General features: G+C 45.0%; 1 protein-coding gene across 1 annotated transcript in view; it reads left to right on the top strand.

Moving 5' to 3' along the window:
• Positions 1-432: 432 nt before the first annotated feature.
• Myh13 (myosin heavy chain 13) overlaps positions 433-26,939 on the top strand; it is a 46,460-nt gene continuing 19,953 nt past the window's right edge. The window contains exons 1-22 of the mRNA XM_021211430.2: positions 433-636; positions 2,293-2,436; positions 2,518-2,674; positions 4,218-4,245; positions 4,335-4,446; positions 5,834-5,926; positions 7,871-7,934; positions 8,040-8,138; positions 8,236-8,339; positions 10,959-11,097; positions 12,477-12,595; positions 13,306-13,455; positions 13,562-13,732; positions 14,383-14,692; positions 16,964-17,037; positions 17,139-17,226; positions 20,005-20,122; positions 20,912-21,035; positions 21,715-21,851; positions 22,356-22,611; positions 24,069-24,311; positions 26,442-26,618. Of these exons, the coding sequence (XP_021067089.1) occupies positions 433-636; positions 2,293-2,436; positions 2,518-2,674; positions 4,218-4,245; positions 4,335-4,446; positions 5,834-5,926; positions 7,871-7,934; positions 8,040-8,138; positions 8,236-8,339; positions 10,959-11,097; positions 12,477-12,595; positions 13,306-13,455; positions 13,562-13,732; positions 14,383-14,692; positions 16,964-17,037; positions 17,139-17,226; positions 20,005-20,122; positions 20,912-21,035; positions 21,715-21,851; positions 22,356-22,611; positions 24,069-24,311; positions 26,442-26,618 (3,111 nt within the window). The remainder of the gene's footprint in view (positions 637-2,292; positions 2,437-2,517; positions 2,675-4,217; positions 4,246-4,334; positions 4,447-5,833; positions 5,927-7,870; positions 7,935-8,039; positions 8,139-8,235; positions 8,340-10,958; positions 11,098-12,476; positions 12,596-13,305; positions 13,456-13,561; positions 13,733-14,382; positions 14,693-16,963; positions 17,038-17,138; positions 17,227-20,004; positions 20,123-20,911; positions 21,036-21,714; positions 21,852-22,355; positions 22,612-24,068; positions 24,312-26,441; positions 26,619-26,939) is intronic.

The raw sequence follows: 26,939 nt of genomic DNA on the forward strand, positions 1-26,939 counted from the left end.
ACCTGCTTGCACCAGGTCAGCATGTTAGTTACATTTTTACCTGAACAAGTGCAATGAATCTTTATGTTCCTGTCAGTGTGTGAGCACTAAGCTGTGTGAACTTTCTATTAGGTATCATTGGCATTCCCAAAGCTATTCCCTAATTTACTTAAAGGCTTGGGGTGGCACTGAGGTCACACAATTCAAGCAGGATGAATCATTCATGAGGCGCTTTGCCTTCTTTACTGAACATGTGCCTGCCTTGAACTGGCCAAATGATGCTCCCCTAGGCCTGGATGTCGATCTCTCAACCAGGTTTTCTCCAAGAGCTTCTGAATCTACACCCCTCCCCACCCCCACTGAATAGCAATAGGGGAGGGGAAGATAAAGTACTTACCCAAGCCCAGGTCTCAGAAGTCCCCTGTCTTTTCAGTCCCCGTCCCCCCTGCAGTCATGAGTTCAGATGCAGAGATGGCCATATTTGGAGAAGCTGCTCCCTACCTCCGAAAACCAGAGAAGGAGAGGATCGAGGCTCAGAACCGCCCATTCGACTCGAAGAAAGCCTGCTTTGCTGTGGATGATAAAGAAATGTATGTGAAAGGCATGATCCAAAGCAGGGAAAATGACAAAGTCATTGTCAAGACCCTAGACGACCGGGTGAGTGTTGATCTTTAATAACGTAGGCATCAAAGCTTTCCCTTGGAATGAACTGGCTAGGCTTGCATGCTGGGCCAGCACCATCTGGAGACAGGATACAACTTATGTTTTGCCATTCTGTGGTGGAGGAGCTAGAGAAGGCTGCCATGGCCATGCCTTTCCTTCTGCCTCTTCCCTTTGAGGATTTGGGCTGTGAGGATGTGATGGTGTTTGCTTTGGTGGAACAGGGAAGGTAACAGAGACTGGTCTGCCTAAAAGAAGAAGGTGACGCTGGTTGCTGCCTGATGGGCCCGCTCAGTACAAGCTCTGGGCTGTAGAAGGAGTCTTACAGGGCAAGCTCAGAGGAGCAGATAATCACAGCACACTCTTTGGTTCAATCCTTATTGGACATCCACCAGATCTCAGCTGTGGTGTCAGTCACCCTGTAAATCTATGTCAGTTGTAGAAGCCACTTCCCTCAAGTTTAGAGTCTAGTGTAAGAGATGTGGGTCAGGAGCCAACACCAGTTTTAACGCAGGCACAGCAAACAGATCTCGTTTATAGGTTTTACCATTGAACTTAACCTCTGATTCTAACTCTTTTCACTGAACGGGGGCAGGGAGAATGACTTGTCTTTAAGTCATTCTTGGGCTTTCCCCAGCTTCAGAGCTGTGCCCCATTTTCATAACCTTACAGGGAGTCACCCTGGACCTACTGCCTTTCTGGTGGATCACCCAGAAATGAGTGTCAGTCCTGAAACTATCAGGAGGGAGAGGCCTCCTTTCTCTCCACTGTGGGCCATCTTAGGTGTCTCTCTGTAGGCTCAGATATTGGGATAGAAGGGCCTTCCTTCCTCATGAACTTTAACCTAGACCAACCAGTCTCCTTCCATTAACCTCAAAGCTCTTCTAAAAGCTTCAGTTTTAGGAGAATAAAAGCCAGAAAAACCTTCTTGGCTTTCTCCTTTGCCCTACTTTCTGTGTCTCCCGAGAATGAAGTGCGGAGCCAATTATATGCTTCAGTAGGAAGGAAAGGTGGGAGAAACTCAGAGAGGTGAAATTCAGTAATTGTCTCCAAATACTCTTCAGTCACGAACCATCATACCTGTCCACATGTTTAACGATGACAGGCAGAGATACAAGCAATTATCAGAGCTTTGAAGAAACAGGTGAAAGGAAATGGGGCATGAGATTGGGCACCTGAGTGGAGCTCTGAGGGTTTCTTTCTGGAGAAAAACATTAATGAAGATATTCTAAAGAAGCCGATATGAGCAGGACATTGAGGTGGGAAAGCCCAGAACACATGAGAAAGGAAAGTTTCTTAACATTCGTCTTGTCACAGCACACAGAGCAATAGGTTAAACCAAGACAACGTCCCTTGACTTTAACTACCCTAAGCTCTATCTGGCAATTCTAAGGGCCAACTACTTTTTAGCTTTACATACCTGATGCCTTTTCTGGGCACACACAATGCCCGGCTAGTCTAGGGGCACCAGATCAGAATCAGGTTAACCAAGGAGAGTTATTGCTAGGTCATCTCCAGGAACAGAAATGATCCATTCAGTTGTTGTGGCAATGCCCTAATTCTGCTGCTGTATCTCACAATGCCACGCCTACCCCAGGAGAGAACAAGTCGGTGACACTGCACCCACCATTTGCTTTTCCTTGTTCTACCCAGGAGCTCACTCTGAACAGTGACCAGGTATTCCCCATGAACCCCCCTAAGTTTGACAAGATCGAGGACATGGCCATGATGACCCACCTGCACGAGCCTGCTGTGCTATACAACCTCAAAGAGCGCTATGCAGCCTGGATGATCTACGTGAGAGCCTTTTGACCTCTTTCTATTTTGCTGCCTCTCTGAGGAAAAAACAAGACCCATAATCTCTTGAATTTCCCACAGACCTACTCAGGCCTCTTCTGTGTCACCGTCAACCCCTACAAGTGGCTGCCGGTGTACAACCCTGAGGTGGTGGCAGCCTACAGAGGCAAGAAGCGCCAGGAGGCCCCGCCCCACATCTTCTCCATCTCTGACAATGCTTACCAGTTCATGCTGACGGGTGAGCGAAGCCTTTGATTTGTATGATTATAAGGCATTATTACCTTAGTACTTGGGCCCTTATACACTTCACTCATCTAAGCAATACAATAGCCAGCATGAACTTGGGAGCCTCAGATGACTTGGGGGTGAACAACAAAAGCCATGGCATCTTTTATTACAGTTGTCATGGTGAAGGGTGAAGCCAGGCATTCTTTCTGAAGCACTCTAAACCCATGCTCATTTGGGGGGGGGGCATTGTAGAACACAAGGACACTGCTCTTCTATATCCCCAACTTACCCAGCTATGGGTACACTTAAACAAGACTCACCAACCCCTTGGGGAATGCAAAGTTGGAGAGATGCATAGATCAGGCTTCTCTGACCTTACCAAGAAGTAGTAGGTACTTGGTGACATTGTCACATCGCTATGCTCACCACCACTTGTCTGCTCAACTTTTCATCCAACTTACTTGCCACAAACAGAGGAAGTGAGCTGTTACGATCAGCTGCTACCTTAAGAAGCAAATGTTGCCTTTACAGTCCTCACCATTTCTCCAAAGTCTTTCCTCTACATGAATCGAATTTACACTGTTAAAGGGAAGAGTCACATCACTGTCTGTATCAGCTTTGCTTTGGCCACTGTGCTACAACGCCACAGGCTGGGCATCTTAATGAGAACTACATTTGCCTCACTGTTGCAGAAGCTAATGGTCTGAGATTAAAGACGTCACTGGGGTTGGTCCTTTGTAAAGATTATGATATGTTTGACTTGTTCACCCCGCTTCTGTAGGCGACTTTTGGTGTTGCTTGGCTTGTGGAGACATCACCTTCCTCTCCGCCTTCCCTTGCCCTGGTGCTCTCTCCATGTGCATATGCTTTCATAATTTTTTCTTATTCTGCAAGGACACAGTGATGTGGTGTTGTCTTTATGGGCACATGTCTTCATTTGTTCCTGTGTTACAAGGACACAGTGATATGTATCAGGCCTCAGCCTGTGCCAGTCTGACCCTGTCTTTAATAACATTGGAGTCTCATTTACATTTTATTTCCAAATGAGGCCATGTTCTGAGGTCCTAAGGGTTAGAACTTCAATATATAAATTTTTGAGGGCTACAATTTGGCTCACATGCTCTCATAAATGAAAAAAAAAAATCACTTTACGCAGGTAGAAAACCAAGACCAAAAAATTGAAATGACATTCAATCAGCTAAAGTGTGTGGCCTCTCAATAGCTCAGGATCCAAGGCTGGCTTCCCTTGTTAAAAGCAAAATGAGACCACTCCAAGCAGGGAGTTCAGATCTACAGACGTAAATACCCTTTACACTGTGGGGCTCCATATTCATTTCCAGGCTCCTGCAGATGTCCAGAATCCCGCTTTCAAGCAATCTGCATAAACTCTCCCATGATAATTAGACATGCCTATGCCTCACCCCTAGCAGACAGCAAAGCCAGAGCTTGTGTTCTGGGAGTCCTGGAAGGGTTGCTTGTTTCTTAATCTACCTGTTCTGTTACTTATGCGATTGGTTTGTTTGTTTGTTTTTGTTTGTTTTCTGTTTTTCTAGATCGAGATAACCAATCCATCCTGATCACGTGAGTAGCCCACGTTCACACCACAATGGTTTCAGAGCCCACACCTCCTCTTCTGCTTTCTTTTTATCCCATTTATTTTTAATTGACAGTGGAGAATCCGGGGCTGGGAAGACAGTGAACACCAAGCGTGTCATCCAGTACTTTGCAACAATTGCAGTCACGGGGGACAAGAAGAAAGAGCAGCAGCCGGGCAAAATGCAGGTAAGGAGTACTGAGTACCAAAGGCTTGCTAGAATAAATGTACCTGAAATATTAGGTGCATATCAAAGGTATGAGGGATGCACACTCAGAAGAGATAACCCAATGGGACCAGATTTTTTTTTTGGTCCCTTTGTGATTTTATATAGAAAAACCGTCATGCCAATGTGTACACATTTTTCTATAACTGAAGTATCCTCCAGTTCTCTGAAAATGCCAACCAAGATCCTACCGTTCAATTTAATTCTGACACTACCTTCAGGGACATAACAAACCATCCCATAAGTTAAGGGCTTAGGCTCCCAAGCCCCAGTTCATACTACCTGTACTTCTAGCCAACTTCTTAAAAGTCAAGAGTTCCTGCCGTCTCCTCTGTGCCCGAAGTGGCTCACAGAACTCGGGAGGTATGTCCCTTAAATTGATTGATTTATCATAAAGGATAAAACGCAGGAACACTCAGAGGGAAGAGATGGGCAGAATACTATATTGGAAGAGAAGTCTAGAGTTGCAATGCCCTTTATAGGCCTGCCACCTTCCAGACCCTCCCTAGGTTCATCAATCTAGAATCTCTCTAAACCTCTCTGGTTAAGGATCCTCACAAAATGGTTCCATTAGCCAGTGATCAGTGACCAGCTCAGACTTCACTCTCTCTCCCGCTAAATCCCCACCCCTCTAATCATGCGGAGCTTCATCTCTCAGCCACAACACACATAACAACATATCATATCATACTATACCACACCACACCACACCGCACCACATAACTTCAGAAACCCCAAGAGTTTTAGGGGTGCTAGGAAACTGAACAAAGACCAAGATATCTCTGTCTAAATCACAGTCACACATGAGATGGTCCTGTCTGTGCAGACCTGGGGTCTACCTAGCACAACTCCATCAGCAACAGCTGAGTGGTCTTGAACAACTTCACAGCTCCCTTTAGAGAATGATTAGGTTTTCAAAAGGGAACACACTTCAGAATCACCAAGAGGACTTCTTAACAAGGCTCACGAGTCTCTAGGGCTTAGGATTCCTAGGTGATTAGGTCTTGGGTGCACTTTTCCCTGTTTTACTGATGTGCATGTTCAAATAAAAACCCCATGATCTATGATGAAGCACCACTAGAAAAGGAAGCATATTGAAATGGAGTCTACGTTCCAGTCTGGAATCTGCCACAGCCAGAAGTCACTCCAAGGCTACCCTAACAAAAGCCTCTCCAGGAGGGAACCCTGAAACTCCCTAGGAGGGCTGTCCACACATCAGAGTTGACAACTAGTCAGGGGTGACATTCCTCTTAGGACTCTGCCCAGAGCACGCACAGTTTCCGTTCATCAAACACCCATCCCAGAAGATAGCCCAGGTTCTCCCCATTCCTCTCTTGGCTTGTTACTAGGGAACCCTGGAGGATCAGATCATCCAAGCCAACCCCCTGCTGGAGGCCTTTGGGAACGCCAAGACCGTGAGGAACGACAACTCCTCCAGATTTGTAAGTCCCAGATGGTTTTCCACTCCCAACCCAATTACCCCCTTCTGTTAAATTCTAGACAGGAAAATTTTCTACAGATGCTAAGATACACTGAGCCTTGGTCTACGCTTACGAAATTCAGATCAATTAATCCAAGAGGTAGGAAGGTTTTGGCTTATTCCTGCCCCCCCCCAAAAGGGGAGATTTAACCATCTCCCTTTAGCTACTGAACACCCCTTCACTGCATGCTGAAGTCAGTGAGACTCAGGCTCCACAAGAAAAGAGAGATCATTTATACCAAATTGTCTTCTGTAGGTGGAAGAGTGCATTTTCTTTTTAAGTTTCTCTGCAAGTGTCCATATGCACATGTGAGGAGGCTACAATAAGATATTATCTTTATCACTTTCTATTTCCCTCAAGATAGGGTTTCTCACCGAGCTAGATGCTTTTGGTTTCATCCACAGTCCTAGCCAGCAACCTCTCAGGGTCATCTTGTCCGTGTTATATGTATTACCCACGATGCTGGGGTAACAGGCCATTGGAGTCATGCTTTGTGATTCGAAGCATTTTTAAAATGAAAAAGTTGGTTGACTTAGCCACAGAAACCTCAGTATGACTTAAATTAGCACACTTGACCTCCTCCAGGTCAGGAGACCCTGGGAGGAGGGGCCAGCTAGTGAAGTCAGGAAAGAAGACTAGAAACTGAGAATGTCTTGGTATTGCCAATACTGAAAGATATAGTCCAACTTCCAGAAATTCATTTAAGAAGAGTTCAACTTATTTACTCCCATGCTTGCACATTAATAAACACTCATTCCTCTATTTAACTGTCTTGGCCAAAGGACTAAGCACTCAGAGGGTGTCTGTTCTACACACCCAGATCAGGTTGGTTATTGTGTTGACCTTTAGTGGAGACAATGCCTTTGGGAAATTTGCATTAGTACACTCTTAGTCGTGAGGCCTTTTCATCTGACTTAGAGTCACAATCACATCTGTCTACTCCCATCCAGACTAACCATTCCAAGCTAAGGGGTGACATCCATTGTCTTTTTCTGAGGACTTCTCTAACTTTTCATAGATTATTCATGAAACTCTGAAAAGCTTTTGAGAACTGAATGCATTGCAGAATGTACAAGGAAATAGATACGGCAAGACTTGCCCTCAGATTACCTCACAGTATAGTAGAGGACCAGTTAAGTGCACAGTATAAGAAAGAAGTACATACAATGTGCATGCTACTGTTCTAAATTATACATCAATACAATTTTATAACTATGTCATATAAATAACACATAGTTTGTTTATTTCACATTTTGTATATAGTGTTTTATATACGTGTGTGTGTGTGTGTGTGTGTGTGAGAGAGAGAGAGAGAGAGAGAGAGAGAGAGAGAGAGAGAGAGAGAGAAAGAGGATAACAAAGACCCTGAGTTGTTTATTTGGGAGCTAGGGAGACTGGCCTGGGGCTGAGCCTGGAAGATGGATTTGCCATTAGGAAATAGCATGTAAAACTGAGGTGAGAAAATTTCGAGGTAGCCTCTAGAGGCAAAACAGAAACCAGAAAAACAGCTAAGACAGCTATGGATTCTAAGGTGTTAGGAAGATCGTAAGAACCCAGGGGCAAGGCAATTCAAACAGACACAGTTCCAAGCAGAGTCAGAAAGTGAAGGAGGCAATCAATCCATACTGATGTGGCCCAAGCAGAGAAATCAGAAAATGAGCCTGCAGGCTTCCCCAGAGTGGCAGGAGCAGGGCCAGCACTTTGGGTACAATTCTCATAGCCTTGGGGGACCCAGTCTGGGAACATGGGTGTCAGAGAACCAGAGAGGAAGAAAGTATCTGTGCTTCTGTCATCTCTCCCAGCCACCCTACTCTACCCACTTCCTAGTCACTGACGGTAGCACCTCTCAAAGAGTCAGAGGCAGCATAAATGAAGTAACTCGTTTGTCAACCTGTTGTTGGACAGGGGAAGTTCATTCGGATTCACTTTGGAGCCACGGGGAAGCTAGCATCAGCAGACATCGAAACCTGTGAGTCTACACAGTGTATAAAAACAGTGCTTAGTTAAATGTGTCTCTAAAGAATTTGCAATCATATGATCATTGTTGTTGTTGTTGTTGTTGTTGTTACCTTAGATCTTCTGGAAAAATCTAGAGTGACGTTCCAGTTGTCCAGTGAAAGAAGCTATCATATTTTTTATCAAATCATGTCAAACAAGAAACCGGAACTAATTGGTAAGCTCAGAGGTGTTCTTAGCTTCTTGACCAGTAGTGAGAACAGTACCCAGACTTAGTGCTGCCCGAGGTGTTAAAGGCTCTCCATCTTTCGCAGACTTGCTTCTGATTTCAACCAACCCCTTCGACTTCCCTTTTGTGAGCCAAGGAGAGGTCACAGTAGCTAGCATCGATGACAGCGAGGAATTGTTGGCAACCGATGTAAGCATGTATTTATTTGTTTGCATGGAGTAATACAGAGTTTGTGAGCTGAGGGGCCTCTTAGCGAGCTCATGGGAAAATGGGGAACCCAGAGACACTACCCGACTAGACTCACAGATTGCCCCCCCACCACATCGCAATGCTTCAAAATGGGATCCACAAAGTTCTACAAGGCAGGCAACCAGTTCTACTCTCTGCCATTTTGATATAAATCTCTTTGGCATTCAAAATGTGTGTGGACACCAGTTGGAAGTCTTCCTGTTGCAGAAAAGTACAAAGCAGGGGAAAAGAGACCCTCCACTCTGCAGGGGCATCTTCATTTTCCTCTCTACCGTTGTTCTAGACTCATCCCAGGCACCTACATTCTCAGCACATGGGGCAGACATGTCAGTTTTATCTGTAGGGGTGCTCTGCAGATCTAATAACCATAACAGTAATAACTAAATGTGTTGAACACATCACAAAGACAACTAGCTTTACTTTTACAATTCAGTTAAGTCCTAAAAGCATCTTTGATGTGTATATCATCATTTCCCCATTTTATGGATGTGGAAAGCTGACTCTTAGAATCTTAAAAGAAAATACACAACTTGCCTGAAGGTCTGTCTATAAATGGAAACATGTCTAAACTCAAGTGTGCCCAGCCAGGAGTGGAGTTCATCTCCATTCTTCTTGGCTCCACCCTCGCAGAAGCTTCCAAGGCTACAGAAATGAATCTTGTCCTTCAGCAGGACACATCTGGCACCCATCATCCTTAGCTTTATTCTGTGATGTTTCCAGGTAGAACTAATTGTCTAAAGCAAGTAGAAAACTTTCGTGATCAAATAAGCCAAAGGTAATGGTTTGCCCCGTCTTCAGTTTGTGAGCACGAAGAAGAGTCAGATTAATAACTGGTGCTTCAGCCCCAGAGGAAGGCTCTCCTACAGTCTCTATGGCAAATTAGTTTTCTGCCAATCCTTGCATCTTGATCCTTGGACACTCACATTCTTTCTGTGGAGTATCATACTCTTTGTTCTCACTCACCTGTGTGCTTTAAGGACTCTATAGACTTCACTGCCTACGTCAGTGTAAATGATACACAGTTGTATTATATAGGCGTGAATGTAGATCATGCATGCGACCAAAGGCAGCTGAAGATGTGACCCAACACAAAATCATAAACTTAATCTTAAAATTATCAGGTTGTTTTTCCTTTTAAAAAAATTTCCCAGTTCTCAAACATGAACTTCGTAGATTACAACATCATATCCAACATCAACATACCTGGAAAATAGAAAAGCCTGTATAATATGCTTAGTATAGTGAACTTTCCCCTCAAATATTTTCGGTTGTTGTTGGTTGAATCCACAGATGAGGGCCAATCACACTAAAGGTCTCTCATGTCTGTACCTTCACTCTCCCACTATTCTCACTACTGGTGGCATTTCTCTTGAGTGGCAGTTAATAGCCTAAGAGAAGAATGCCTTAGGGGGATTGTGTTCCCAAGAGGTTCCCCCAAAAGTAACAGTGTCTATTCATCACTTCTAGAAATTAATGAAAGGGTCTCTCAATCTCCTGCAACCACTCACTAAAACTAGCTAGGGGTCACTGAGGTAAGATGTGAACTCAAGGATGACTACCATGGCCCCATGACCCTTCATTTTTTTTGCTAGATCCTTGCATGGGCTCTTCAGCCCCACAGTGAGTGCCTCACTTCTTCAGTATCATCCCCCTGACTCACTGGGTCTATCCTACCAATTCAAACATGTCCAGATGTGTTTCAGCCCCACCAAAGGACATGTGTGGGCTACATGCTACATAATCACTGTGCACACCCTAGAGAAGAACATTTTAAAAAATCATTTATCACTTATCATTTTATTAGGCTTTATGGTAAGAAGATGGGCAAAATAGTTTTGAAATCCAATCAGCAAACCCTGGATCCAGACTAGCTCTAGCCCCCATCCCATGATATCCTCTCTGTAGGACCCTGGGTAGGTTCTCACCCTCAGAGAACCCTACTTCTTTACCCATAAGTCTGCATATCTATAAAGTATGTGGATATGAAGGGTGGGCATACACATTTACAGGTATACTTCCATATATACATAATATAAACCTACAACGTATTCATGCAGACTTAATAAGAAAACATATGGATAGCACCTCATCCTATATCTTATATAAAAGACGGGTCCTACAAAAATGTGTCCTTAGATCATCTGAAAGTTGGTAATATCTCTGCTGACCTTCCCTTCCAGGTCTAATATTCTGCAGTGAATTTACTAAATGATAGACCACACTGGGATTCCCATGTTATAGCAACAAACTGAAACTTTTGGAAACTATTCCTCTAACGCAATTTTCTTCCTCCCGTATCATACAGTGATTTCAATACGCTCATCCCCAAAATCACCTCATTTATATGTAGTGGGAGAGGTTACAGTTAGTTCTTATCTAATAAAAGAAAATAAATACTCCATTTTCTTCCCGTAATCTCCACTCACCTAAACAAACATATTTATAAAATCAGATTTTAGCTCTTAACTTGACACATCCCACATTCACCCACTTGTGTGAGCAAATGCTGTCTCGTCTGATACACATTACGGATCCTTGAGTCCCTTTTCTTCCTTTTAGAATGCCATTGACATCCTGGGCTTCAGCCCAGAGGAGAAAGTTGGGATCTACAAGCTGACGGGGGCTGTGATGCATTATGGGAACATGAAGTTCAAACAGAAGCAGAGAGAGGAGCAGGCAGAGCCAGATGGCACCGAAGGTAATGGCCTCTGAGCAGGGAGAGGGGGATTTGATTCCTTACCCATTTTCACGTGTGTCCCAAGCCTAGGCTGTGTGAGACACACTTTGCCCTGCATTTGTGTTGTCCAAGGTTTGTTGTGAATTCATGTCTTATACCAGTCCACTCATTTCATTAAGACTTATGGTGTCAAATCATCATCCACTCTCATCCTCAAGATACGCCTGGTCTTTGAGGTGGGCTTGAGTGGAAGACTATGGCTAAGCGAACTTCACGTTCACTCTTTGTATACTAACATCAATGCCCAGAATACTGTCCTGATAATGTGAACCTAAAATGGAAAACCTCTGCTAAAAAGGATGTCAAGTTGTCTTCCTCCTATTCCTCCCATTCTAACATCTGCTGAACTTGACCCTGAAGCAAAAACTGGTGAGCAAATCTCCCCCTTAGTAATTCTCTCCTGGCTGATGAAACACACACTCTTCATTACATGTAAATCCACACCCTGCCATACCCACAGAAATCCTAGAAGTAAAACTGAGAGAAGTAGGAAGAAAGGAAAGGCAACCGAACTCTTACCACACTGCACAGCCTATTCTTTGGACCTCTCTTCTCTCACATGCATCCTAAAAAATTCCTTTACAAAAGAGTGAATAATCATGGGTCAACCTTATAAATTTTTCCTGTTGATTCTATCAGGTGTTACAATATAACTAATATGCTTTTTGGTTTGGGTTTGTTGTTGTCGTTGTTGCTGCTGTTGTTGTTGTTGTTGCTGCTGCTGCTGCTGTTGCTGTTGTTGTTGTTGTTGTTGTTGTTGTTGTTGTTATTGTTGTTGTTGTTGTTTTGAGACAGGCTCTCTCTATGTAGCCCTACCAATCCGGGAACTTTCTATATAGACCAGACTGACCTTGAACTAAGAGGTTTGCCCGTCCTTTACTTCCAAATGCTAAGATTAAAGGAGTGTACTACTGTGCCCAGCTGACAAATGTGTTTATGAAGTTGAAATATTAGTAGGTAAAAAATCAGTCAAGATGCATATTGTCTGGGCATGTAGCTCAATATTAGAATACTTGCATAGGAGATATGCATATTGTCTGGGCATGTACCTCAATAGTAGAGCACAGTAGACATTCTCAACACCATAGGAAATAGAAAAAGAAAGAAAAAAAAGCCAAACTTACTATTTACAAAGCTTGCATCTAGATTGGAAGCTCTTGATAGCAAAAGACCCCTGGATGATAGGATGAGGTTTCACAGACAAGTCCATGTCTGTTACAGATAGGAGAATACAGAGACATCACAAAGGATTGAGAGACATGTTTCTGGGAGGAGCCTGGACTAGCTGGACAGCCTAATGGTTTCTGTTTTCTACAACACCATGTCTCCTCTTCCTTCAGTGGCTGACAAAGCTGGATACCTGATGGGGCTGAATTCTGCAGAGATGCTGAAAGGCCTGTGCTGTCCAAGAGTGAAGGTTGGAAATGAGTATGTCACCAAAGGACAGAATGTCCAGCAGGTAACAGAGTCTCAGAGTCCAGTTTACTAGGATGGCCTGCTAGTCTAACCATGTCTGCAGCAGTCTTCTGGTTACATTCAGAAAGTTGTATGAAACTGGCTTCAGCATCAAGGTGGAAATTATCCTTAGATCTCAGGGGTAACCCAAGAAATACAAATGCATGCGTGCCCACTCCTGCTATGAGGGCAGGTAACTAGGAAATGAAGGCAAAACAGCCTCTCTCTGACTCCTTTGCAGCTACAAATGCTATTATCTCTCTCCTCTAATGTGTCTTTGCTAAATAACGTTTCTTTGCCTCTCCTGCCTGAGACCTCCCTCAGATTTCTCAAATTAACACTTCTGTATTTCTACTCTCAACCTGAGATTCAGTCCAGCAGCTTTTGATTCCAATTTCAAATCCTACAAAGGGATGTTAATTCATCCAATCTACATCAAGACTTCTCTGATTGCAACTTGACAATGCCTGGAGTCATGTGCTATGGCCAGGGCTGTTAAGAAACTATGTTTTTAGTGGAATTGTTATCAGAGAAAGGAGAATATCACGAGGTAGACAGATGTCTTAAAAATAGTAAGACACTGCATGATGTGAAATTGGCAACACTCAATTACTTTTGACCACCATGATGTCAATTTGATACTTCAACTTAACAAAACTAATGATATGGACTAATGATGTAATGTGAATGTTAAGCGGATGGTCATTTCTCAAGGTGACCAACTCAGTGGGAGCTCTGGCCAAAGCAGTCTATGAGAAGATGTTCCTGTGGATGGTCACCCGCATCAACCAGCAACTGGACACCAAGCAGCCCCGGCAGTACTTCATCGGGGTCTTGGACATCGCTGGCTTTGAGATCTTTGACGTGAGCTGTTTGGGCAAATGACTGGCTTTTTCTGTCTGCTTAGCTCTGGTCCCAAATTCATCCCCATAGATTTCTCAGACTTAAACTCTTTCATATTTGCGCCCAGTTCAACAGCCTGGAGCAGCTGTGCATCAACTTCACCAACGAGAAACTGCAACAGTTCTTCAACCACCACATGTTCGTGCTGGAGCAGGAGGAGTACAAGAAGGAAGGCATCGAGTGGGAGTTCATCGACTTCGGGATGGACCTGGCGGCCTGCATCGAGCTCATTGAGAAGGTAGGTAGGGGTGCTTCCTCCGTGGTTGGTACCCTCACATTCTCCTCGTCCTCTTCTCGGCTCATAGATAGGCATCTCTAATCCCCCTCCCTTTCAGTCAGCTGAATTCCTCTTTGCAGAGAGAGTAAGCTTGGAAAGCGGGAGACCCAGAAAGCACTCAGAACTGTTCTTACACCTAAGGAGGTGCCTGAGGGGTTAAAATATGAAACCACAAGCATGTCAGTGGATTCTGTGCATGCACTGTGGCATCTCTTACCTACTGACATGCCCCACAATTCAAAGAGCAGAGACCAGGGGCATTGCTATTCTTAGTGGAAAGTTACTGTGAAAACAAGGAATGATGTTAACTTTTAATAAGGACTTTGATGCTGGGCCAGGGGATACATTCCTGTAATCCTAATGCTTGAGGATCTAAAACAGAAGGATTATTAGTTTCAGATTAATCTACCCAGCAAGAGCCTGCTCTTTGTATCTACCACTGTCCCGTTACTATATCATGCCAGGAACCTTGTTCTCATGACTCACACAATCCAGTGCTCTCAACAGCACAGTGATGACACTAAAGGATTTCTCTTTGCTTTCTCTATCCTTGGAACCTCTAACCTGGCTTCTCAACTGTAAAGATACCATCTCTGTCATCTTCCTTCTAGCCGATGGGCATCTTTTCCATCCTGGAAGAGGAGTGCATGTTCCCCAAGGCGACAGACACCTCCTTCAAGAACAAGCTGTATGACCAGCACCTGGGAAAATCCAACAACTTCCAGAAGCCCAAGCCTGCCAAAGGCAAGGCCGAGGCCCACTTCTCCCTGGTGCACTATGCGGGCACTGTGGACTACAATATCGCTGGCTGGCTGGATAAGAACAAGGACCCCCTGAATGAGACCGTGGTGGGGCTGTACCAGAAGTCCTCCCTGAAGCTGTTGTCCTTCCTCTTCTCCAACTACGCAGGAGCAGAAGCAGGTAAGGTTCTTTTTCCCTCATGGAAGCTCTGCAATAACTCACACCCTAAAGTTGCTCATACATCAGGTGGCTCAACATGAGCTTCAGGCTCTCGCCCCCATTTTCCTTCCTCCTACTCCCAGTGCTCCTCTTAAAACACGAAGCTCTGTGGAGGTAAGACGGACCCTAAGTGGACAAGGTAGTCAGTAATTCATTGTTCAGTGATTTTCTTTAAATTAAGGTATAATTGAAATACAATATAATTGGTACTTAAAATTCAGTGGGTATGTATTTTGTAATGCTGGGCAATCATCACTACTGTCTAATTTAAGAACATCTTATCACCCAGTAATCCACACCCAGTCTCTCACCATTCCTGTCCCCAGAGCCTGGAAACCTCTGGTCTACCTTCCATCTCTGTAGGCTATTTTCTTGAAGCTGGCCAGAGTTTTTGTAACCTTGGTATAACTTAGGAGTAATACCAAGACTTTACAACAAGTACATATGTGACTATGAACTTGAGAACTTAGCTTGAGGGTGTGTTTGACCTTTTTTGGAAAGTCATAGAAATGGAATCAGATATGAGAGGGACTTTCACTCAGGCATGATATTTTCAAGGTTTGTGTATGATGTAGCGGTATTAGTTCTGGATTCCTTTCTAGAGACAATAATATCTCACTGCATGGGTTGTCTTCACCTTGTCTCTGCTGTCACCAGTCTGTGGGTATTTGGACAATCTCCACTTTCTGGATCCTGTGAATAGGATTACCCTGTGAATAGAATCTCCTGAGTATACAGATATTTTGGTGCTCATCTGTTGTCAGCTACAAGAATATACACTTAGGAATAAAAGTGCAGGGTCACATGGTGTCCTTGAGTCTTTTCCAGTTGGCATTGTAGCCATGCAATAACTATGTTTATTTGTCTAAGACAAGGCTTCATTTAAAGTTTAAGTTAGCCTAGAACTCAGTATATATCCCAGCATGACCCAAACTCGTGATCCTCCTGCCTCAAATCCCCATATGCTAGGATGTGGGAGTGTACTGCTACAGCTAGCCTCTACGTCTAATCATTTGAGAAACTACAGAAGTTGTTACACAATTGAATACAGAACCACCTGCACCAACTCCCGAGGTTCCTAGTCCATTCATGCTCTCTTTACTAATAGATGTGGTGCATTAAACAATTGTCCAAGATATAGTTTTAAAATATTGACCATTTAAGTACATGCATTTAGTAATTAATTTGTTTAATTTAAAATAAATGCAAGATAATCATTCAGTAGATAATTACATAACATTACAAGAGTTACTGTCTAGTTATACTTTGGGCTGAGAATTGTAATAAATGAGCACAATTTAAATTTGAATGATGAAATGATTTTCTTTGAGTCTGACCAGGGTACCTCTAAGTGTCTTTTAGGGACAATGTCACTTAGCAACAATGTCAAGACATTATTAGAAGAACCTATGGATGGATAAGATCTGAAAAAAGGGCTTTCTGGCCTTCCCTCCCTGACCCAAATATGCACTCCTGCTAGCCTCATACAGAGAGGCCAAGTGACAGAGTATAAGGAAAAGAGAGGGAATATTTCCCCCAAAACTGAATAAAGATTAAGTTTCAGAGGCTAAATAGGAAAGATAGCCATTCACTAAACTTAGACCAAACATCACTGACTTCACACACTGAGACAAGAGATTAGGTGGTTTCTCCCAGAGAAGAAAGGAAGAGGGGGAGATAGACTATAGAATATTCGTGAGAAAAATAGAGTTGTGTCCTTTTCAGTTTCTTCCTCATGAAGGCAGATTCCAAGATACTGAGACCCATTCCTATGATTCCAGCACTGGGGTAGTAAAGGCAGAAGGATTGCTACAAGTTCAAAGCCAGCCTGGGCTACATAGCAAGACCCAGGCTCAAAGATAAAAAAATAAAATAAAACTATGAATAATAAAGGGGTAAACACAGGAGAGAGATTCCAATCATGGAGAAGAACATCTCAACCCATTTGACTAAATGTCAGATTCCCTAAGAAGAGGACTGTCTCCCTACACCAAGAGTGTGTATTATGGCTGTCTGCTAAATGTCACCACATCCCACCCCATCCCAGCCCATTAGCACACTGATAAAATTGAGTGTCCCCAAATCTGGGGAGTTTAGGTGTGTGCTGAGAACAACCCAATAAAACTTGGGCCAATGCAGCCAACACTCTTGTCACTGGGCTCAGAAGAGGGTGTGTACAGATCCTTCCCCTAGGCCACCTGACCCCAACTGTGTGTGTGTGTCCCCCTGCAGGTGACTCCGCAGGAGGCAAGAAGGGAGGAAAGAAGAAGGGCTCCTCCTTCCAGACTGTGTCTGCTGTGTTCAGGGTACGTGGTTTCTCTCTTGATATCTTCCTCTTTCACTTGTTTCTCTGTCCAGTGAGATGGCATGCGCTAAGAGAGATATGCTTCTTCTATCTGTGCCCCAGGAAAACTTAAACAAATTGATGACCAACCTAAGGAGCACCCATCCTCACTTTGTGCGATGCCTGATTCCCAATGAGACCAAGACTCCTGGTGAGTGACTCTCCAGGCTCGCTGTTATTTGAAGAGGACGGGACTCACTAAAATGTGTGTACACTCCTAAGCATGGGCTGAAGAGAGAGGAGAGGAGGAGATGGCTCAGGAAACCATTTAAAGTTCAGAACATGGGGCATAGAGGTGTGCATTTGCCAATCCCACAGTTCCTGAGGCTGAGACAAAAGGTTGTAGTTTGATGTCAGCCCTGGCAGCAAGACAAGATTCTGTCTCAAAAACCAAAAGGGAAAAAGGAAAAAGAAAAACGGGTTTGACATATTCATACAAAGGCAATACAGAACTCTCCATGGGCCGTCTGGAGAGCATGGAAGGCTGAGAGCCAAAGACAGTGTGATCCCTGGCAGAGCTCAACTCAGAATTCCTAGTGAACTTCAGTGAGAGGGACCTGGGAAGACAGAGTCTAGCCTCTGCTCTGTCACTGCCTTGCAAAGACTCCCACAGTATCCTGTCACATCATAAGATTCTTCTGTGGAGTTTTGCGTGGCCTCTGCCCCAAAGGGACCATCACCAGATAAAGGTATTTTGTCACTGCCCTTGACTCTCCCAGAGCTATAGCCTTGACCTTGTCTGCTTGCTTCAGGCCACAGCAATGACATGCCCATGGGGCTCCTTTCTACCAGCAAGGGGCTGCTTTAGTCTGGTTACTCACTTCAACTCAAACCTACACCTCATGAGATAGGAGCTACTGTTCTGCATATTTTACAAATGAAGAAATTGAGACATATTAGATTTCAAGAAATTCCTTTTCCCAAAGTCCAGCATTTAGACAAAAGCCCTGGCTTTTAAGAAGATAGTTTCCGCTCATTAAAAGGAGTCATTCTCCTATCTCAGGCAAGAGAGGTGGTAAGGCTAGCTCCTCCACTAACCACCCTTGGGCTGCCTATTTAACATATCAAAGGGAATCGCTGCAGGCCAGCCTCTCCCAGCACTGTCTGTACCAATACAGAGCTCTGGCTCCTCTCAGCACTTCTCACCCCACCTCAACCTTCAAGCCCCTGAGCCTCACTTCCCATCCTCCTAGCTTCTTGGACTCCTCCATCACCCAGCCATTTTGGCTAACGTTCTCTTGGTCTCTTGGCCTCTTGATCTCTGGGCTCTTTGCCCCTCTCTCTTCTCTTCTCTTCCTCTCTCACTCCCCCAGTTCCATGACCAGGTTCAGTGTGCTGGCCAAGTTCAGTCTGGACCATTCCAGTTATCTGTGTCTCTGCTTTCTACTATAAATCTTCTCTTCAACTCACACTTGGGAGCACCATGTCCTCATTTTTTTTTCAAGACACAGAAGGTCCCCTTTCATGCAGTTGGTAAACAGCACAGTTGGGATTTGAACCAGGAGGAATTACATTCATGGACTGAAATACACTGTGTCTCGTTAATATGCATAATCATAATGTTTTGTACATCTGTTAAAATTAAAAAATCAGGGGATACTAAGAGGAGATGTGAAAAATGAAAAATATAAACCACAAATATTGCGTGCTATAAAATCAAGAGAAACGAACACCAATGTGTTATTAAAGAAATAAGAAATTTATTTATATATTTAAAGATTTCTCTAATATAACCAAGAAGTAGAAATGTTGGAAATTTGCCAAAAAGAATAATTCATTTTTTTTGATAAAGCTGGAAGAGAAATTTTAACAGTACCCTAAGACCATGAGAATCTTAAGAGTCCCTTAAATGGATTTTCTATTCAAGATAGAATGAAGCTATTACCATCGAAAATGGAAAGGAACCAAAACCTGGAGGAAACGGGGGAGGGGGACCAGACTGAACAATGTCTCCGGTTTCCTGCACAAATCCTCCTGGAATTCTAATAGGGATATTTCCTCCTCAGTTTTTACCAGTCTTTCTGCAGGGAATTCCCACCCCGTGGACCTTTGGGCAGGGATGGCATTGTCCTACCTTTGCACTGTATGGTGTCATAGCCACCAGCTGCAATAAGTTTGGCTTAAGTCAACTATGATGAATCCTTGTTGTTAATGACCCTAAGTATAAAAGTTCACACATAGATGATAATTACTGCATTAGAAGGGGCTACAACTCTAGTCAAGCTGTGAAAACAGATATAAAGATCTCTCTTCAGGGCAAGCAGGAACACCTGTAGACATTCTAGAAATTTCTATAAGGTGACGTCAAAGCCAGAATTAGCTGTGCCCCTCCCTAGCAACTTGGAAAGGTTACAGTGAGAAGCCACCACAACCACCGTCTCTCTCCTCTAACCCTCTGGCCAGGCTGCTTTCCAAGAGTGGCCATGGCTTTTCGGTCATAGGCTTCTCTGCTCCCTCTGACCCCAACTATTCCACTAAACCCCTGCTCCCAGAGGCAGGTACTGAGAAGATGGCCATCAGGCCAATATACATCAGCCTCGATTTTGTTTTGCATCTGGCTTTGCAGGTTCTGCACATTAGACATTTTTTTTACCCCTAAGCAGAGGCAGGAAGACTCTTCAGGTTGTCTAACAGGAAGTCCCAGGCCCTTTCCATAGACCCCTGCTTCCCTCAGAGCATAGTTACTGAGGCTTCAGGAATGAGAAATCTCTTAATCTCGTGTTCATGGGGTGCCGGAGTCTCTCAGGAAGACTGGAGCGATCTCCTCCTCTGTGAGGCTTGTTATACAAGTTGCAGTCACTCCTAGACTCCCGCTTAGCGCTACTATCAACACACTTAAGTGCTGTTCATACTGAAGAAGTTCATGGGTGTCTCAGATCATCAAGACCGTGAAAAGCCACCAATGTCCCACACCCCGCACTTTCCCCAGGTGTGATGGACCACTACTTGGTCATGCATCAGCTGCGCTGTAATGGGGTCCTGGAGGGCATCCGGATCTGCAGGAAAGGGTTCCCCAGCCGAATCCTCTATGCTGACTTCAAACAACGGTAGGTTGGCTCTCCCATGTAATTAACTCCTTGGGGGACATTTTTATAGACACGTTCCATCCAAGGTGGCCCGAGTGGTTGGTAAACTAACAAGCTTCTGAGGGTTTTCTATAAACATCACTCTGCCACAAGGGTGAGCCCATGTCCAGTGTGCATCGTGGGATGCCCCAAGGCGGTCTATCAGTACAGTCAGACCTCACCTGACTGTCAGGCTAGGTCTAACTGTCACTTTAAAGAAGGATGTTTCACCACGGGACTGATGGACATTTGGGACTCCGTGATCCTCTATAGAGAGGTGTTCTTGTACATCCTAGCAGCATCTCTAGCCTCTACCCAAAGATGCTGGGAGCAAACCACAGACCACACTCCTGTGCTATGACCCTCAAAGGTACCAGACATTGCCAGGTATTCCGGGATCCAAACCTTCTGGTTGAAACCCACTGCTCCAGAAAACCTCTTTTGTTCCAGAAGGAAAAAGAGTCTTTCTATCCAGACTCCTTGAGGGTTAGGAGAGCTGAAGTCTCTAAGCCACAGTTTAATTCAAAGCTCTTCCAGGTCAGAGGAGAGCCATTTCCTCTGAAGGCAAGTTTTCTGAGCTAGATATTCAACCCACCTTATTCCTTCCTTCATGTTTCTTTCCCTCCACCACACCCTAGAACTCACCCCCTGCTCACCTCAGGTTAGCAGCAGTACCTACCTTCTTAAGAGTGGAGCAGAAGATTCTAGAAGGGTCTGGTCTCAGGTATAAGACCATGCTGAGAGGTCAGAGCCAGTGTCTCTTCTCCTCAGGTACCGGATCCTTAACGCCAGTGCCATCCCGGAAGGGCAGTTCATCGACAGCAAGAACGCCTCCGAGAAGCTCCTGAACTCCATCGATGTGGACCGAGAGCAGTTCCGATTCGGCCATACCAAGGTGAGGACGAGTGGCCTGGAGACTCCTACCACCCTGCAGCGTGTCCACTGCTCAGAAGGAAGGGTCTTTCTCCTTCCTGTCAACTTGAGCAGCCTGGTCTTGCAGCCCTGGCAGAGGAACCCTGGGACAGTGGCTGGGGGGGGGGGGGGGGCTCTGGTTCTGTGCTGATCTTTAAGAGTCAAGAAGCTTAAGTCAGAAAATGGAGCAACAAGCAGGGGACCCTTAGGTCCTAGAGAGAGCCAGGAGAGAGACTCTCAAAGGGGAAGAAAGAGCCTCAGCGTGCGTAGGACATAGGGCAGATTCCAGGTTGAGCTGAAGAAGGGTGATTATAACTGATGGAAGGACTTCTGGTCACTGTGTGCATGTATGTGTCCTGTGCGCAGCCACCCAGACATATATCACTGACTCGTTCCTATTCTGGGCACAGTCGTGCCCTGTGATTACTTTCTGGGTCTGTCGTGATTGCCTTTATGTGGAGGATGGGCCCGGAAACTACTTTAGAGAACACTACCTTACCAGCAGCCCAAGAGGTTCAAAACCAGACACCGGACCCCCTGGAACGTGAGGCCTGGAAATATGTCGGGTGTCAAGGATGGAATTGGGAAGAAACAGCCTCCATCAGGAGGCTGACTGAACACCCGCTGAGGACACAGCTGGGCTCGTCTCTCTTTTAATGCAGGTGTTTTTCAAAGCTGGGCTCCTGGGGCTTCTGGAAGAGATGAGAGATGAGAAGCTGGTGACCCTAATGACACGCACGCAGGCAGTGTGCAGGGGCTACCTGATGAGGGTGGAGTTCAAGAAAATGATGGAGAGGAGGTAACGCATCTCTCTTACCCACCCTTCCTACTCAGCACCTTCTTTGGGTCTTTGCATGTTCATTCATTCATTCATTCATTCATTCAATCAATCACTTGTCCACTAGTGACTGAGCAGCCATCCTGTGCACTGGAGATAGGGAGACAAACCCCACCTTCCAACAGTTCCCAGATACATGGAAAGCAGACCCATACAGAGAGAGATTCAATACTTCAGACAATGGCGGTTTTATAGTTAGGCAAAGGAGGACCTGGCCCGGACCAGCCTCTGGCCTGGTTCACATATTGGAGTTGGCATGGAGTTGGCTCAGCCTTCCTTCTTCCTAACTTTTTCCTGCTGCCTCCAGTGCCCTCATTCACATAGACTCATAGGCTCTGCATGCTTGGGTGCACCACCTCCTACCCAGCTGGGAAGGATGAAGATTCTGAGACCTGTCGGGGAGGGGTTCAAATAGAAAACGAGCAAGTACGGTGGGTAATTAATCCGAGTCCTGTGGGTGCCCAGGGAGTCCATCTTCTGCATCCAGTACAACGTTCGTTCCTTCATGAACGTCAAGCACTGGCCCTGGATGAACCTGTTCTTCAAGATCAAGCCCCTGCTGAAGAGCGCCGAGGCGGAGAAGGAGATGGCTACCATGAAGGAGGACTTCGAACGAGCCAAGGAAGAACTGGCTAGATCTGAGGCTCGTCGGAAGGAGCTGGAGGAGAAAATGGTCTCCCTGCTGCAGGAGAAAAATGACCTTCAGTTGCAGGTTCAGTCTGTAAGTTTCTTCTACCTGAGAGTGCAAAACACAGATTCCCAGGACAGTGAAGGAACAGGGAGGGCCCCTTAGCTGTCTATTTAAGAGGCAGTGGTGCCACCTAGTGGTCCTACCAAGCATTGCATCATTACCCGGTCAGTAGGAGCAGGGTTGGCCTTGGTTTCCCCAGAAAACATGTTGGCAGAGTAATTTTATACTCTCTCTGGTCTTTTCTCTGTCTTCCACAGCAAGAAAAATACACACTCATATGCTTAAAATATGAATACTTTTTAAATGTTTAAGTACACATTTTAAATGTATCAATAAAAATAAATCATTCAAATTAAACAACTCAACTGAAAACAGAAACTAATTTTCCATGCATGATTTTCAATATATGATTATTCTCTGAAAAGTTCTTTAGAGAATTCATTTTTACCAAAGAAATGAGGGCGGGGAAAATGGAGCCACATTTGCAGGCCACAATATTGTGGTAGCGTAATTGTTTCCTCTCCAAGAAATGTATTTTTTTCTCTCAATCAAACCCTCAGAGACTTCCCTTGCATCTCCCCTGATGTACAGTCATGTTCCCTCACTTACTCTCACCCCATGAGTAGAGTGCTCTCCATGGGAGCACCACCTTCCAAGGCTCAGAGGACAGGAGCTCTAGATCCAGCTGTTAACCTCCCAGATTCCCCACTTGTTAGTGTTTATTAGTTCTCTTGTTCATGTTCACATCTGAAAATGAGCATCATAACAGGGCATAATGAACATCATAACAGCACTCACAGTGGATGGTTGTCAAGGAATCGGAGGCCTGGACACATGTCAAGTGCCCAGCGTGTGCTGAGGCATCAAGAGGTCCAGAGAGCATTAGCGAGGAAGCATTAGCTCATTCCACCCATTGCCCTGCACTGTGTGTCTAGTGCTTCAAATATTCTACAATAGGAGGGTGTCAGCTGCTTTAGCTTAAGAGCATAAATAGCCAGTCTTGGTCCCACCCCCAAGACTCACTGCAGTCTGCTGGGACAAGGGTCTATCCAGACACCTAGTCCTGTGTGTCTTTACTCTCCTGCTCTGTTGCTGGAGGAAGCACAGCCAAGGACACACGGACAGTCCCTTTCTGTTGAATGTTAACAGGTAGAAAGTAGACCTTTGCAAACGCCCATCTGTTTTGTATTGTACGGAGTATATGGATCACGTGGTTCTTGACTGGTGGATGAGGCTTTCTTGTTTACAATGAACCTGTAACTCCATGAGTGCCTTCATGTGAGATTACTTTGAGTGATTGGCTGCCAGTGAGGATGTCCTCAGTGGTTAAGCGAGCACATAGGTGACATTTGTGTAAGTGCCAGCATGCACGTACAGCCAGCCTACCCCTCAGCTCCGCTTAGGTGCCGGCTTTTGGTGGGTCAGGCCTTTTCTTCCCAGGGCTTACAAATAACTGACCAGAACTCACAGTGACCCGGCTCTTTCAGGAAACAGAGAATCTAATGGATGCGGAGGAACGGTGCGAGGGTCTCATCAAAAGCAAGATCCAGCTGGAGGCAAAAGTCAAGGAGCTGAATGAGAGGCTGGAGGAGGAAGAAGAGATGAATTCTGAGCTGGTTGCCAAGAAGAGGAACCTGGAAGACAAGTGTTCTTCTCTCAAAAGAGACATTGACGACCTGGAGTTGACCCTAACTAAGGTTGAGAAGGAAAAGCACGCCACGGAGAACAAGGTGGGTACATTGAGGGATCCTCACAGGCTTTCCGACAGTCCTCACTCATCACCTCCAAGTGGGAAGCAGGAACTGGGGCCAGCCTGGTCTACTGACAAGCAGCTGCCAGGTCTGAGCCCTCATCCTTGAGCTCCACTCTACAAGTTCTCCTCAATTCTTCCTGGGGGTGTTTCTAACTTGTGCATTTCCTTGATAGCAAGGACTGAATACAGGTACCTTCAAGCCTTAGAAGGATGTAGAGAAAGCCAGTTGATATTACTTAGTCCAGTTAGGAATCTAGTGGCTAGAGAGGCAGCTCAGCAGTCAAGAGCACTGGCTGCTCTTCCAAAAAGTGGTTGACAACAGTCTGTAACTCCAGTCACAGGGGATTTGATGTTTTCTTCTGGACTTTATGGGCACTGCACACATATGGTAGACATGGGTCCTTAAATGCAGACAAAACACCCATACACATAAAACAAAAATTGCCAGGAGTAGTTGTGCTTTTAATTGCAGCACTCAGAAGGCAGAGGCAGGCAGATCTCTGTGAGCTTGGGGTCAGCCTGGTCTACAGAACAAGTCCTAGGAGAGCCAGAGCTACATAAGAACCTTGTATAAAAAGGAAGGAAGAAGAAAGGAGGAATAGAAAGAAAGAAAAAAGAAAGAATAGAGAGAATGAAAGAAAACAAGGAAGAAGGGAGGAAAGAAAGAGAAAGAAAGGAAGGAAGAGAGAGAGAAAGAAAAAGAAAGGAAGGAAGGAAGGAAGAGAGAGAGAGAGAGAGAGAGAGAGAGAGAGAGAGAGAGAGAGAGAGAGAGAGAGAAGAACAAACCTATATACCCTACAACTCCAAGAATTCGGTTTTGGTGGTAGACTAAGGAAGTTTCCCATCAGTGTTTTGGGAACACATATAAAAGTGTTTTCATATATAGCTTTCAGTAGCTTTGCTTGGGACAGAACTGGGACCATCAAATGATGGGACTGTCAAGCCAACACTGCTGGGGGTTTAGACTTCCCCAAGAAGCCAAACATCAGGATAGGGGGTAGACTCATTTTTCCAATGTGGATAGCATTTCAAAAAACATTATACATTAAATATGTCTCTGGTTGGATTCAGGTCACAGGTGGGAGTTACCAACCTCCTACCTGTTTAATGCCTAAAAATTTCCACGTGTGGTATGGCCCCTTCCTGCCAGCACATCTTCTGGATTGCCTTGCATCACACCTCAGGCCTCTCCCTCCCCTACCTGCTTCATTCTGAACCCCCATCAGCCACCTGGCAAACGGTCAGAGATGTACGCTGAGCAAACAGAGGTCACTGTGTTACCCTTCACATTCGCGCATCTGCATCTCAATAGTGTCCTTCCTAGTGAAATAGAATATGCCCTGAAAGGTTGATCCTGATGGAGGGACATGATACACCAGGAGAGACCAGAGAGGAAGACAGTGCAGTGTTTGCTTAGCATTGATGAAGCCCTGAGTGTGATCCTAGGACCTTGTAAAACTGAACATGGGTGGGTCCCCGAGATACGCATACCCTAAGATACATGCTGCATCTTGGCATATGGAAGGTAGAGGCAAGAAGGTTGGAAGTTCCAGATTATCCTTGGGTGCATATCGAGTTTGATGTCACTTTAGGCCAGGGGAGACCCTGTTTCACAAAACCCCGCACGGCTGGCTAGCACGGTGATCTGTGCCATTTCTTGGCTACTTGGGAGGCCGAAGCAGAAAAAACTCTCTTAAGCCTAGGAGTTTGGAGCCAGCCTGGGAACTATCTGAAGATTATTATTATTTTTTTTTTTCGAGACAGGGTTTCTCTGCGTAGCCTTGGCTGTCCTGGAACTCACTCTGTAGACCAGGCTGGCCTCGAACTCAGAAATCCGCCTGCCTCTGCCTCCCAAGTTCAGGGATTAAAGGCGTGCGCCACCACTGCCCAGCCCTCTGAAGACTTTCCTAAAAATAAGATGAAATAAAATTAAAATAATAAACAAAGAAAATTATATATATATATATATATAAAACTGAGACATGGCCTGTCCCAGAATGCTTAGAAGCTAGAGACACAGAGGTAGCTAAGGCAGCCATCAGTTTTGTGGCTGGGAGCTGCTGGGTTCATTGCTTCACTATTAAGCAGGTTGCTGGCTTTCTCCTAGGTGAAGAATCTCTCTGAAGAAATGACAGCACTCGAAGAAACCATTTCCAAACTGACGAAAGAAAAGAAGTCTCTGCAGGAAGCCCATCAGCAGACACTGGATGACCTGCAGGTTGAAGAAGATAAAGTCAACGGTCTCATCAAGATCAATGTCAAGCTGGAACAGCAGACAGATGACGTGAGGACACGTGGCTTCCGAGCCTTGCAAAGATGGATCAGTCTAGAGAGCTCAGAGTCTGGAGTCAGAGCCTGAGTCCAGATTCCAGCTATGCCCTGACCCCAAACACACAGGTCCAAGGTGACCAGCAGGTCACGTGACCCTGGGAGCCATCAGTTCCCACTGATGAATTAGGGGTACATACAAATAGCTAGACTTCAGAGTATATCTAAGGAGAGTTCAACGCGTAACATTTTTAGTAAAGCATAGACCACTGCTATTGTTAGCATCTACTTATAGGCATTCCGGGTCCAGAAACCTCTGATTCTTTTCCACCATGTT

The sequence above is a fragment of the Mus pahari genome, chromosome 14 (assembly GCF_900095145.1).
Source record: "Mus pahari chromosome 14, PAHARI_EIJ_v1.1, whole genome shotgun sequence".
NCBI lineage: Eukaryota > Metazoa > Chordata > Mammalia > Rodentia > Muridae > Mus > Mus pahari.